Source organism: Onychostruthus taczanowskii, unplaced genomic scaffold (assembly GCF_017590055.1).
Source record: "Onychostruthus taczanowskii isolate IOZ18803 unplaced genomic scaffold, ASM1759005v1 scaffold15, whole genome shotgun sequence".
NCBI lineage: Eukaryota > Metazoa > Chordata > Aves > Passeriformes > Passeridae > Onychostruthus > Onychostruthus taczanowskii.
This window is the reverse complement of record NW_024498685.1, coordinates 12,688,445-12,703,822: the sequence shown is the minus strand read 5'-3', so window position 1 is coordinate 12,703,822 and position 15,378 is coordinate 12,688,445. Positions and strand designations below refer to the sequence as shown.

Sequence of the window (15,378 nt, the reverse complement as noted above, 5' to 3'; positions counted from 1 at the left end):
AGCTACAGCCCATATTAAACTTGAGTTATTTTTCAAAAGAGACAAACATTAAGACCCCTATAACCTCAGAATGCAATGAGATTTGTGAGGGGCAAAAAAAAATTCTACCTTTTATTCATGGCAACCACCTCTTTCCTGCAGGCTCCGTGAATTTAATTCCTCCCCAGACTGACTGTGGCATCACTGCAGAGTTTACCTCCAAATCAAGAGTGTTTCTGGGCACCCTCAGCCAGCAAGAACCTCTGGGGCCTCCTTGTTTCTCCCAGCAGCTCCTTGTTTGCTACCTGGCACCTTGGCACCACCAGGCACCTGCTCCTGCCTTAGCTGGACTTGTGTCTCCTCTGGATGCCACCAGAAGAATGCCATGGAACACAGATTTCAGTGAGCTCACTGGGGAATGGCAGCAGCCTGACTCCAAAGGTGAGGTGAAGAATAGAGAACAATAAAACCAGAAATATATCTGTTTCAACATGTTTCTCAGGTGGGCAATCAGCACACGCGCTTCCACAGTGCACCACAAATGGTGCAGTACCCAGAGCAACCCAGCCCAGGATTCCTTGTTTTTACCAGGTCTGAACTCGTTCTTTGGACCTCATGGACACTGCTGGTTTATCAGTAAATGGTAGTGATCAATTTTCTAGGCTAAAGAGAGCTCCTTTGGTTTGTGGTTTGGGTTTTGTTTGTTTACCCTTGTTAAACAGAGGTTTTGCCCTAAGTCTAGAAGTGAAGTATCCAAACTTTAAAAGGCAGAATTGTTGAACAGGAAAAAATCCAATCCCCCTGTGACCTCACTGCTGGAGGCCAGAGACCCACTCATCTTCCCCAGCCATGCTGTGACCCTCACCAGCAGTAACTACAAAGTGAGGAGCAGACTGGGCTACCTGACACACAGCTTTTATCAAACACCCACCAAACAAATCCTTGCCTCTGTCTCTTCATTCTCTTCCTTGATTTTGCTGCCACAGACAACAAAAATTGGTGGCTCATCCTTCAAACTACACTGGCTCAGGACACTGCTGTAGGAATTATGATGTTGCAAGTTATTTCTCAGTTTTATTAGAGGTTCGGTTCATGCTTTTGCATAAAGCTTTTACACCCAGATTTTAGGTGTAATAATTAGGCAGCTGAATATTAGTTACATATCAAAATTATTCTGGGGCTTTAACTGCCTTGTGCCTCAGCTCCCTCTGACATCTGTATCTTTGCTTGAAGACACCTAGAGAGAGATGCAGCCCATGGACCCAGATTACATGTTCCTAGCACCTAGGACATCTTTGCATTATCTCCTCGATCCTTTGTAAAAGTTAGAGCAACCATTAGTAATTTTCAATAGTCATAATGGGTTTAATATGATAATAGCATGCCCTAATCAAATAAACTCCACACAGGGGGAATCTTCCAAAGGCTGAGAAGCCAGAATGGGATTTATTTTGTTCAGATGGATTAAAAAAAAAAATGGTCCCAGCAAAAGAGATAATGAAACCTCTGTCTGCAGAGGGATTAAATTAACTTAATGGACATGCAAACCAAATATGCAGAGATACAATCCTTTCTGAAATGTGGAAAACTGATCATCTTGGAAACTATCCTATCACTTGGAGCACATAACAACCAGCTGAATTGTTGTGGTGCAGAGTGCAGCTGCAGACTTCTTTATGAGGTTTTATTTTGCCTAAAAACCGAGTACAGAAGATTATTATCAATGCAGAACTGAGGCAGTGGAAGACAATAAACATTCAGAGTTTACTTTTTATGGTTTATGATTTGGATCTTAATGCTGTAATGTCAGAAATTAGATTAAATTAGGTGCTGGACAGAAGAGGAAAATGGGTTAAGTATTTAGATAGGCTAAGGGAGCAGTGCAGCATCTCATTTAGCCAGAAGTGAATTACCACAGTCATTAATAATGTATGCCTAAGCATTAACATAATGTTCTGTTATTTACTTGCTCCACTCATTGTCAAAATTACTTTAGAAGTCACCCCTGATTTTCTTCGCTTGTGCAAGCACACATTGTGCTTTGTCATGACTCACATCCTTTCCTCCAAAACCTTTGAATATTTTGTTTTGTAAAACAAGAAACTTGCCACAGTTTGTGTAAAGGAACTTTTGCTTTGCATATAAGCATGTTTATTCAAAAATAAATGAAACAAGCCTGGAAGGAATTTGAGAGAGAGAAAGAAATCTACAGGTGACGTCAGTAACACATTTTCAAAAACCTTGAGAAAGTAGGAAATATTTGTTGGTATCCTTACATCCTAAAAAAACCCACAAACCACCTAAAGACTTTAGACTCACCTTTGCATAAAACTATCAAGGACCATCATTTCTTAGAGAAGAAATAAGATTGGTAATCCACATACCTAAGGTCAGAGGTGATGGGTGTTCTGCCAAGGTGTTTTTGGACCAGTTGAGGAAGAAGCTGAGTACAAGCTCATTCTGAAAGAGAATACAATCACTGTAGGTAATAGAATATCAGATACTAGGTAGTATCATCCCCCCCAAGATGCTTGCTGATCATTTTTAATGCACATATTAGAGTTAGCAATATAAGGGAGCTTTTCCCTTTTGATCATGAGCTGGGAACCCAGGGAGTGACTTCTGCTGTGGCACTGGGAGGATGATGATGGTGCCCTTCAGCACTCCCAGGGATGCTGCTTTGGTGCCTACCTGACCCCTTTCTGTCAACACACTTCAGAGCTGAGGGGGCCACAGATTTGTGCTCCAGCAGCTCGAGATTTGTATTAGCAGCTGCAAGTGCTTTGAGAGAGCAGCCTGTCTGTGAAACACAGGCAGGAGACATCTCAACTCCAAGCTGTGTAGTCAGCAGGAAACTTGCCCTTGGCACGGGACTGACCCAAGTGCCTGGCCTGGTGTGTGCCTCCCTGAGGCTCAGATATTGTGCAAACCTCCCTCCCACAGCAGCTTAATGGACACTTGTGCTGAAAAGCTCCATACACGGTTAAATCCTACCAGAAACCCACAGGGAGTGAAAGGCATGATCATATTTCACCCTCCTGTTCAAAAGAGTAATCCACCTTATGTACTGCTGTAACTTTTATTTTTATGTACTGACCTGTGCTGCTCTAGTGAACATATATAACAGGTACTTACCTTCAGCTGGAGAGAATTAAAACAATAAACCAAATCCCCAGATTTCAGTATTTTGCAAGGTAATAAAAACGTGAATTCTTAAATGGACTCTTATGACTCTGAATCAAAGCTGGACAGTAATTGCATTTTATTAGCTTTCCATAAAGCCATATTTCAGAATGGCCATTCTTTAAGAGGGTTAGAATTGTTACATTCATGCTGATGTTACATGGACTGACACTGTAATGAATGGGTAGGACAAGAGACTTTTCAGACTCCAGCATTAAAATGTCACCATTGTTTTTTTCCAGCCAGTGGAAAATAATGTGTCTCCTATCAGCAAGATGTACTTCAAGTAGTATTTGTGTTCCTTCAATTTGACAAGATGTAGCATAATTTGTGCAAAAAGAAAAGGAACAGGGTAGTGACAAACGCAGCTCGTGAGGAGTTAACATGTGGTTATAGCAGACAGAGGAACAGATGTGCATTTTCAGTGGAGAGATAAGATTTAGAAATCTGGATTTATTTTCACAGTTGCCTTTCATTTTTCACTCTACTGTCTAGAGTTTTTCCTCCCACACTTATATTTTCTTTAAAAGAAAAATCAGGGGAAAACAAAAAAAAAAAAGAAGAAAAGAAGGAAAATCCAACATAATTGTTTTCCTTGAACTGAATGACAGATCCTTAAGTTATTAGCAGTGGACTGCCAATACACCTGTCTGTACTGAGCACGAGTAATTATTCTCCCATCTGATGAAGACAGCTTGCAGGGGAAAGCCCATACACCTGCCACAGCTTCCAGCAGCTTTCAACAGCAGAGTTATTCCCCAGGGGACCTTCACTTGCTCTTTCAGCACAAGTCCCAAGTGTAGGAAATCTCCAGGGTTGAGAGTATATTTTTGGCAGCCCAGCCTTTATTTGACAGCCTGAAAATAAGCAGAGGAACTCAAGTGGTCCTATGACTTCAAAGATCTTGAGAGAAGTAGGCAGGAGGTGGAAATAAAGATACACAAACTGACTTGAAAGAGAAATAAAAAATTCCACATTGAGCAGCATGGCGTTCTTTCTGCTTCCTCTCCACCTACTCTTTCTGCAATAAATGGAAATGCAAGACAAATAATACAAAGCAAGAGGTTTGTAGATAGGAGCTGCAGAGATTCTTTCAGGCAATAATTCAAAAATCTCATTCTAATGGGCAGAAGGCTGAAAGAAAAAAGACATTTGGTTTAAGCACAGGAGTGGAAACGTGCAGAACTTACAGCAGGCATGGGCAGGACAGGCAGGGACCCTGCTGGTGCCACAGCTGAAGGCAAAGCTTTCCTGGCCCATCATACTCAAAAGAAGCCTGAGGGGAAGCAGCAAGGCTGATGTTGGCAGAAGGACTGCAAAAACTGAACGAGCAGAGCATGTGGCAGGAGCAGAGGCAGCAGGCTGTGCAGGGCAAAGGGCTTCAGGAGCACTGGGGGTGTCTCCTGGCTCTTTGTGCAGAGGAGCATTCTGCACACTGCTATTTAAAATACAGCAATTTCCCCCTGACCTGTGCTAATCTGCCCGCTGCAGCACTCCGCCACTTAGATTTCCACCAGAAAAATGTCTAAGTGCCTTACTGAGTTCCCCCTTTTTCAGCAGACCTCCAAACACCACACTGAGCTTCCAGGTGATTCCTGAATCTGTGAGATCTCCATCAGCTGGGCCCCAGTTAATGGGACTGGAGCACAGAGTCAAGCCAAGCTCACTGCTAAATACAAGCAGATCTGTCAGAGCTCTGAACACATGTATGAGCTGTTTGAAGGTGCAGAGTCCATTTCTAGCCCAGCAGTTTGTGTTACACAGCAGTGACTGTGGGTGGGAATCTCAGAGACCCTGTGATGGTCTTGGCAGGAAGGAAGGCACTGAGGATGACCAAAGCGCTCCCTCACCCTCTTCCCCCCTGGAATTCTTACCTTGAAATCAGCAAAAGGAAATTCCCAAAAATATTGCACGTTTAGGATGTTCTCCTAACATTTGTCTAAGCATTCTTACCTAATAAGACAATAATCTTCAACAGGTAATTCTGATTTTTTTGCAGGTCACTCAGCACATGGGCCCAAACATGGCCCATGATCTGTGTGGTCACTGGCTAGAGCTCACAGACCTTTTTTCAGCTGTTTAACTCAAAAGGCACAAACTCCACCCTTGCTTGCACTAGGGTAAAACTGAAATAAAATATTTCAGTGGCTTTGGGGGCTGGCACAGCCCTGCACTATTGCAGCATGGTAAAATTTGTCTGCTGCTCTCCATCAGAGACTAACCAGAAAAGCAGTGTGCAGTCTGTGAAACACAGCCGGGTTTCAAGCCAGATTTAATTTCAATAGAAAGAAAAGCAGCCTCCCCTCTGCTTCCAGCTTTCTTTTCAGCTGTGCTGGAGTAGATTTGGGGTCAGAGAACACCCATGCTCCTGTTATACTGTCACAGGATGGAGAATCAGCAGGACAGAAAGCAACCAGAAAAAGCTGACCTTGGTGCAGCTGTTATAACTTCAGGAAAGGACAGGGGAAGAGAGAAGACTTTGAACCCTCCCCATTTTGGCTCTGCTGGATGCCCTGCCACAAGAACAGAGGAGTGGTGGGAGCTCAAGGGACCCCAGACCCTGGGAGCACTTTGTTCCCCACTTTATGTACCCCCATGCAGGCATGTGGGAGCTCTTTCCTCATCTCTGCAAATCCCAAGGAGCACCAGTGAATAAAACAGAAATGAAATATGGGTAGCTCTTATCAAATTGATTACTTTTACAGTGTAAAACATCATTCACCCTAGAACAATGCTGTGGTCCTGGTTTTTACCTTGTGCTTGAAAATGAGGGAACATAATTTACAATCATTCCCATTTACATCCTCTTTAAAGTCCTTTTACAAAGCCTATAAGTCACTATAAAGCTGTTTATAGAACCCATCCACTGCTGAAACACCATCACCGTTTGCTTACCTGCCTGCACAAGGTTTATCTTCACCTCGAAAGTCCTCAATTTGGAAAATCTTTATAGACTCAAACTGCAAAAGAAGGTTTTTTTTGGTTTTTTTTTACTGCCTAGCCTACCATCACCGTTTGCTTACCTGCCTGCACAAGGTTTATCTTCCCCTCCAAAGTTCTCTGTTAATTTGGATACTTAGAAAATCTTTATGGACTCAAACTGCAAAAGAATGGTTTTTTTTCTGGTTTTTTTTTTTCTACTGCCTAGCCTGTTGTGCACCTGCACTTGCTATTGTGTTTGACACTGGGGCCAAAACCAGACTCAGTTAATCAGCCTTACTTTGATTTTGTGTCCCCAGGCAGTGCACAACCCTCCTATGACACAGCCATAAAATGAGGAGCCACCAGGGCAGCCCTAATTTATGTGATGAGATTTGGGCTGCAGCCACCATCCAGCCCATCACTCAGCTGGAATTCAGTGAAACAGAAAAAATACAACAATGGTCAGCAGCTGTCTTCTGTCACAGACTTGCTGAATGCTTTGAGAGCATATATTTCTGTTCTCTTCCATGTTACCAACTCTCAGTTCAGTATTTCTTGGTGCTTCACCTCTTTTTGGTGATATCACTTGGTTGTTTAACTATTTAATTGAGCAAAACTCAAATATTCTGAAGATTCTTGAGAATTTTGCCCTACAGATCTAAAAGACTCAGGTATTTCAGTGCATGTAGATGAGTCAGCAGTGATGCAGCTGGCCTAAAAGTAAATATTGTTTTGCTGTGACCAGAAATACACTGGTTTGGGACAAAGAGAATCAAATTTTTAAAAATAAAATAAAAAGGTGCTGAAACCTGTTTTTTATCCTGCCGTGACCAGAAATACACTGGTTTGGGACAAAGAGAATCAAATTTTTAAAAATAAAAATTTGACTAATTGACTCAGTTTGACAATGAAGGTGCATCAATTTCTGCATGTTAGTGATTGATGTAATGAATACAGCTTGTTCATGAGCACAGTCTGGTGAGGGAGTTATTTATAACAGTGCTAACCTGAATTTAAAAAAGGACTCCTATTCTAGGCAATTCTTCAATAAAAGTAACTAAGTGAGGCTTATGCTTAAAGTAAACCACAGCCTTAAAAAAAATTGAATAGGGATGGACATGAACATGTTTAAGCATTTAAACTGGTCCAAGAACAAATATTCCATCAACTGAGGTTTCTGCATTTACTGGATCTGGCACTAAAATTCAGAGATAGAGGAAGAAAAAGTTTCTGTTCATTACAGAAGGGTTTGAAGAAACATTTTATTCCATTTGAGCTCCAGTGCAAATAAGAAGGAAGATGTTTTCCACCTCTCCTCCTTCGTTCCAACCATTTAGCAGAAAAGGTCAGTGCCATTCTGACTTACTCTCAATTATAATAAAATTTTCATAATCAGAACTTAGTGTGGACCAAAAAGCTTGCACTTAAGGCATGACTGAGGAAGGAATTTGGATGTAATCTGATTCTTTCTTCATTTCCAGGATTTATAATTACTTGATTGGTAGAACCAAGCATGTATTGAGTCCTGTGTGGACTGGAATAAATTCTTCAGAGCAGAAAATGGTGCCTAGTCATTTAGGGTAATGTGTTTACAGAGATTACAAGTGTTACAAGGGTATTTTATAATGAAATAAAAGCTCTTCTCCCTGTCTCAGACAATACTCCAGCCGACTCTACAGCCACAATAAATTACATCTACAATTCAGCATAAAGAAATTACTGTAGCAAGAAAGTAAAAGGAATCCTGTTCTACAGGCAACTGATCTTCCTAGATTTCTTCACAAATTTATAAATTAATTATTTATTCCTACACAGTTTTACTATTTTATAGGAATGACAGTTTGATAATGCTTGGGAACTGACACCTCACTAAATGGTTTCAGCCAGGCTCCTTAACATTTCGATAAAAAGGAAAAATTTGACTGCAAAGTTGTCATAGGCACGGAAAGGGACAAAATAATTGTATTTATTTTTACCAATAAAGCCTTCTAGCTTGGCTTTATGCTCAGACTAAAGCCAAGATGACACCATGGTATTTTTAAAAGAGTCATACCAAACTGAAAAGTAAAAGAGAAGGGAATACAAAGGAAATTACCCACCACCTGCTCTCCTTGTTCTAAGTGGGTCAGAACACGTCAGTATTTTCTAAATTTCTCCCACCTCCCAGCAGGAGAAGCATATTGAGGTAAAAATAACAATTCAATGTTTATGGAGTATCAATAACTTTAAAAGTTATCATCCAGAATTGCAGGTTAGCTGCATGGGGGTAAGCAAGATGATTTCCCACATGCAGCAGCACTTTAGGATGGGAACAATCTGCTCATTCCTCTGCTTGTTATCCCTTGGCCTCCAAGCCCAGCACGCCAGCAGCAGCACAGCCCTCAAAGGAACAAAATTCCTTTTTTCTCCTTGTGGTTCAGCCCTCCAGGCTGTACCAGCCTGGAAAAATTCCTCACTCTCAACAGTTCCTAAAGGTTTCATTTCAAAAGCAGAATCAATACATGGTGATAGTCATAAATAGATATATAAATAAATCTTATTCTTGATTAATATAATGTATTACTAAGCAGGTTTGTGTTTGTGATGCATGTTTTTCTCAGGAAAACTTGTGTTAATTAATGTCATCCCTGGGTGAGGTGCTCAGATGAGCACAGCTTCTTAAAAAAATTTAAATTCTGGATCTAACCAATTAAAACATTTACTTTTAAGCGATGCAGCCAAGTTTTTCATACTGGCACACTTCAGATGATGACATTGACTTCCCAAAAAGCTTTTCCTTAAAACCAGTCTTATTTGGTGGCTCAGAAGCATAGCAATGCCTGTTCCTGAGCACATCTGCCCAGAGTTACCTCCAACACCTCAGCCGTGGTTGTGCTCCAGTGCTGGGAGGATTTCCCCACTCCAGGGCTATGTGCTTCAGCCCATAAAGGGAGGAGGAAGGACACTGGGGTGTAGCCATGATATTTTCTGAAAAATCCTTTTGCCAGGATTTTTCTCCTGAGGAGCCTCAGGAAAGAAATGTAAACAATAATTAACTGCTGCTGTGGAATGCAGCAGGTGCATCTGAGATTGGTGCATGTTGGTAGTTTCTAATTAATGGCCATTCACAGTCAGCTGGCTTGGACTCTCTGGGAGTCAGGAGCTTTTGTTATCATTCCTCTCCTTTCTAGCCTTCTGATGAGTCTTTTCTCTCTATTCTTTTAGTATAGTTTTAGTATATTATTTTAATACAATGTATATCATAATATAATAAATCAGCCTTCTGAAACATGGAGTCAAATTCACACCTCTTCGCTCATCCCGGGAGCCCCCATCGGCTCAAGCACACTGGGGTTTTCTGAGGAGCAGTCCAGGCAGCCCATGGAGCAGGAGACACAGCACAGCTTCTCTGCACTGCTGGGAAATGTTTTATCCCAGGGCTTCCAGCAGCCTAATTTTTCAGGTGTAGATTAGGCTTCTGCACAGCAGCGCTTGGCCCAAATTGAAACTCCCTGTGCCTCCCAGCAGTGCAGAGCACAGCAGAAGACACTGAGCTCTTCATTTCTGGGTCACAGGCTTAGATCAGCTTTTCCTCAGCTGTGACTGAGGGCACGAATGTGAAATAAACCCATGGCCCTAACATGAGGGTCAGAGAGGAACCACAGACCTTTCAGGCTTGGAAGGGACCTCTGGAGATCACCCAGTCCAACCCTGCTGCCACAGCAGGGTCACCCAGAGCAGGTGACACAGGAATGTGTCCAGGTGGGTTGGGAATGTCTCCAGGGACAGAAACTCCATGCCCTCCTGGGCAGCTGTTCCAGGGCTCTGCCACCCTCAGTGTAAAAAAATCCTTCCTCACGTTGAGGTGAAACTTTTTGTGTTTTACTTGCACACCAATCCACCCAAACTTGAGCAGATTATTTGGCAGTGTCAGTCAAAGGAGCCAAGCACCCAAGTCAGCTGTTCATATAAAAAATCAAATTATGTGTAACTCAGTGAGACAAAAAGATTTTTATCCTCTTTGGAAATCTCAATTTCAACTCAGGGCTCAGAATCTATATTCATATTAATAAGAAAACTTCTGTTTGTTTTGCATATGGACAATTTCCTCTTTAATCTCCATTACAAAGTCACAGCTGGGAAAGTTATATAGTTAGGCAGCAAACTTTTTTTTTCCCCTCCTTCAAGATGTTTGAGATTTTGGAGACCAAACATCCTGCCATACCTCTTTTGGCTGTCCCTGCCATGAAACCCAAGCAGCCCCAGTTTGTGCTGTGGCCCTGAGGTGAACAAGGCTTTGTGCTGGCCCAGACAATGAAAAGTCAATGTTTGTTACCATTTTGGCTTTCCATTTTTAAGCAGGAGGAGAACCTCAAACCTCAGAAAACAATAATGAATAAAAAATGAGAAAACACCAGTTTTAATGGACTCAATGCATCATTCTGATGTTATTGAAACATTCTGCGTTAGGTCTTATGTTTGAAAAACTTTCTTCTACCTGCTAAATACATTTTGAAAAGGCTATTTCTGGGCTGGAAGAATGGAACTTTTCATTTAACAACTGTCAAAATCAGACTTTTCAATATTTCAAAGCTTGCTTCTTTTTTTAGATGTTACCTTTCTCAGAACCTACTCCTTACTGTCAAAAATTCAGTGAATCACTGCTTTTCAATGGCAGCAAAGGAAGCAAAGTTTTTTGGTTTTTTTTTTGAAAAATGCCCTGCCAGGTCTAATAAACTATTTCTCAGTCATACTTGTCTTTGTCTTAAGTTTTGATGAATGCTGCAATGGCTCCATCCCAAAATGCATCATTAGAAGATGTGTCACTTATATATTTCTTTTTTCAAAACAGGCAATGGAAAATTTCCTGAATCTTCTGGTAAAATGCTACTAGAAATCATGTGCAAATAAAATAAATACTGGAAATGCTCACATTAGCCAGTTTCCTGGAGCCACTTAATAGCTGCTTCAGATAGAGGTTCAAATCCTTCACTCTCTTATGTTCAAGATCCGTAAAAGGTAAATGCCATGAGTGGGGAAACCTGCAAAAGAAGAATATTTATGAGCAGAACTCTTGCACTGTATTTACTGAAAATATTTCCAGCTGTCCTTAACAGAAGAGAGCAAAGACTTCCTAAGAGGTTTTGTAGGTAAGGGAAGGAATGCTTACAGGATAAATCACATTACAGTGATTCACTTTCTTCTAATAATTTACTGGTAAATTGTCTCATACTGAAGCAATTTTTCTCTTTAAATAATTATTTTAAAAGTAAGTAAATAAATAAACAAATCCTAAAATACACTTTGCATTTTAAGGTCTTTAAATAGATCTGAATAACTGGCCCTTTATGACCCAAGAAAACATTGCCTTTTTGCACAACACATCTCTGATCTTAGCCCAGAGTTGACATATCCTTACCACAGAACACTGAGCACCAAAGCCTTACAGCAACAATGTGACATTTGATGAATATATCATTGCTTGCATTTTTACCTCAGCTATTTAGAGTGTAGATAAGCTTTTCAGAGTAGGCCCCTGATCCCATATCTAATTTCAGGTACTAGCATAATAAAAATAATCTATGAAAACAAATGATCATCACACTAAAAAAAAATCAATCCTAGCAAAAGCAATAACAAAAAAAATAGCAAAAGTAATGTTCTTACTGAATTTTTATTAAGATGAATTTAATTTTGGGTTAGCAAATAAATTACACATGCATAGAATGGCCTTGTGTCAATTTTCAAATACTTTGGTGGTTGAAAATGTCAAAACCTCCCATTTTTTTACTTGAATCATCTTTGCATTTTAGAAACAATGCATATTGGATCAGTCACAAGGTTAGAGTTTTAACAACACACATAATCAATTTGTATTAACCTTGCCCTGACAAAGGGTATTTATCTCCCAGGCTGAAGGAGCATTAGAAAAGCTATCTGTGTTAAATTGCACATAATGGGTTTTGTGATACAGATTGCTAATAGCAGGATTCATAATTAACATTATGCTTGATGTCCTCTAATGTGTGAAGCAGAGAAAGGTAGAAGTTTTCATCTGGGTGTATTTCATGTCCCACAACCACCACTGTAAATAGCCAAGCGTGTCTTGCTTACAAACCTCTCTCTTTTCTGCTGATGCCGTGAGAAGGCTGACCTAGAGCAGAGACTAGACAGAGCTAAAGAATAAAGCAGGGATTTATTCAAAGGATCTCCTCCATGGATCCACCTTGGGCAGCACCAGAGCCCAGCCAGGGCTGCACCCAAGATGAACCCAAATGGTCCCAAAATGCACGAGCGCTCCCGGGGTCTCTCCCTGGGATCAGCTCTGCTCCATGTGCACATTGCAGTTCAGTGTCCAATTCCAGCTCAGCCCCTGCACTCCCATCCTGCTTGTTTTTCTCTCTGCAGCCCACGGGGTTTGTGCTCCTGGGCTGAGATTTGGATCATTTGTCCTTGGTGCCCAGCTGGAGCAGGAATTGTTTTGTCTCCCTGCTCTGTGCACAGAGCTCCCCATCCCATAATATGAAGCCCAGACCCTAAAGCAGCACAGAATCAAAAGTATAAAAGCTAAAACCTGAGGCATCACAGCTATGAACTTTTTTATCCAGCAGATCTCCACAGGTGTCTGAAGGGTTCAGACAAAGCACCTGTCTAGTTTGTGATACACTTGGCCAGCCTTTAGGAAGGCAGCTGCAAAATCCTGTAGGGAAAAACTCAGCTCTGGTGTGACTTAGCCTGGGATTAAACCAGCAGGATGACATCAGCGTGCTGCATGTATGGATGAACTTCTGATGGTCCCTGCCCCTGGCACTGGAGGATCAGGGCTCAGTTAGGGTAGAAAGAGGTGACTCTTCCCTCATAAAATCCCAGTGGCAGGACACAAAATGAGGAGGGGAAAGTGACACGACCCTGGCTCATGACACATGTGAACAGCACGGATAAAAATAGAGCCCAGGTCATCTGGAACACAGAGGCTTCTTTCAAGGGGTGGGAGAGGAGAACAGTTTGGAAGCAGCTTAAAATGAATTGCTCTGTGTAACACAAAGAGAGGGCTCTGGCTGGCAAGTGCAGCCCCTCAGAAGATGCATCCAGAGCACAGCGGCCACACAGAGGACAGAGAAGCTGCAGATTGATAGCCCCAGTGACTGCTGGAGTGAAGCACAATGTCAACCTTGTGGTGGCACTGAACCCTTCTTTTAAAGCCCTTCTTGCCTTTGATGGGTCGTGGCTGTGCTATCAGTGGCCTTGCCCTTGTGGGTGTGTTAGAAAAGGGGAACTTTCCAACCTGACACTTGGCATCTACTTGAAATGGATCAGAAAAATATAAACTTGCACCATGTGCAAACGTCCTACACAGAACATTGCATTTCCTACTTGTCTGAACTTTGTTCTGTGTGTAAGTTATGTCACCTACCTCTTTTGTTGGGTGAAAAGATTGTTGGCACTTTACAAAACAATAATTAAACACAATTAATACCCTCTCAGAAATCAAAAGAGAAGGATGGTGCTAGAGTGCAAGGGCTTGCTTAGGGCAGCTGTGTTTCTAACCTTTAAATGTGGGCTGAACGAATCCATGTCAACAGCAAAATTTCAGATTCTGGGAGCTCTGAGCTTTTGCCATTTGTTTCTTACAATACACTCAGTATTTAGCACTTGTATGAAGCACTCTCACATTTCATTGTTTTCTCCTAATGAGACATGAATATGTACAATTCCACAGAACCATTACAAAGCAGAAACCAAGTCCTTTCTGTTAGCAGTTCCAATTATTCTAGCAATATTAAACATTTGAATTTTTTAATCCGACACTTTTAAACTGATTTTGTGATTACATTGTGGAACGAGGCTTTTTCCTTCCTTTGAAGCATCTGGCATCAGCCAGAGCTGGAGCTTTGTAACACACAGGCAGACTAATGGTCTGATATGGCATGGCAGTTTCAGTAATAACTTCCTATAAAGAAATAATTAGGTTTTTATTATTGGAATAAAATCTGGGACACATGAAAAACCTCAAATTAATGAAGTTCTGTTAGAACACAACACAAAATTTTAATATTAAAAAACGAGCTTATCAAAAAAATCACAAAATGAATTGTTTTAACAATATTGGGGAAAGATCCTGCAGTGACAGGATACTGCTGGGACTGAATTATGGCAATAAAGCACTGGAGCTCCTAGAGACAGCTTCAGTATATGCAGATTTACCCTCTGTGAGTTCTGAAGTGCTCTTTAACTGTGAAAATGTTGCAAAGGATTTTATCAGAGGTAGATTTATCTGAAAAATGACTAGTACTATTTTTGAAATCCACTACAGGGTTTCTGAGGTTTATGCCTTTCTGAAGAGAAATGTATTTTCTTTTCAAAGGGCTCTGCTCACCACAGGAAAAATTCATAAACAGGTACTTGTTAAATATTTTGTTTTACAACCCAATAGTTAGCCTGCAAGTATCTCCAAATCAAAACCATGATTCAAGCAATTTCAGTATTTGTTTAGAGAAATTTCAATTCTCACCAGCTGCTGCAAACCAGTTCATGTGAGAAAGCCATAATGAATCAAATTGGAGTCAATAAAATCCCCTCCGGCAGGAGACAGATTCTCTAGAATTAACTAACCTTAAGCCATTTTTTCAGAATGCTTCTCATGAGCTCGGGGGAATATGAAGCTTGGATCTGAAATTTGTGGATTTTAAGTTCAAACCATGTTGTTTGTGGCTATTTACTTCATGTCAAATCTAAAGACCTTTCTCTTTTTCAAGCCTATCCCTTGGATCTCAGCTTGGTTCAAGTAAGCTGCTTGTATTTTAGGCCAGATTTATGGGTTTTTTGTAGATTGAGCTTGAAGAGGGGCTTGTACCAGGTAAAAGAGAAACACAGTCCAAGAGAGGTCAACTTTGTACTCACTGGTGGATGCACAAAGTATATGAGACATATATGTAGAAAAAAACACTTGTATTTCTAAAGCCATGGACAATCATTACATAAGGCAAAGCTGGTTTATGTAAGACAGAAATAAACCATGGGACTCACTACCCCAGGAAACTGTAAAGACATAACATTGAGAAAATGCAAAGCAGGAATGGACATGCATATGGATAGAAGGTAATATTCAGAATTATTGCAACTGATGACAGCAGATTTTTCAAAGGATTTAAACCGAATTATGCGAGGCACAAAGTATTGGGCTTGGGGGAAGGACAGTACATAAGATTATTGTGTATTTCTCAGCTGGGAAAATGTTGTAAAAATGTTCATCATGGTGCTAGAGTCAGAGATTTCTGTTCTGACCCACGGTGAACATCCCTACACTGCTTTAAC

At 41.0% G+C, this 15,378-nt stretch overlaps 1 protein-coding gene across 1 annotated transcript in view; it reads right to left on the bottom strand.

Moving 5' to 3' along the window:
• PIK3C2G (phosphatidylinositol-4-phosphate 3-kinase catalytic subunit type 2 gamma) overlaps window positions 1-15,378 on the bottom strand; it is a 186,195-nt gene that overhangs the window by 26,236 nt on the left and 144,581 nt on the right. The window contains 2 exon segments of the mRNA XM_041398704.1: window positions 2,364-2,439; window positions 10,997-11,105. Of these exon segments, the coding sequence (XP_041254638.1) occupies window positions 2,364-2,439; window positions 10,997-11,105 (185 nt within the window).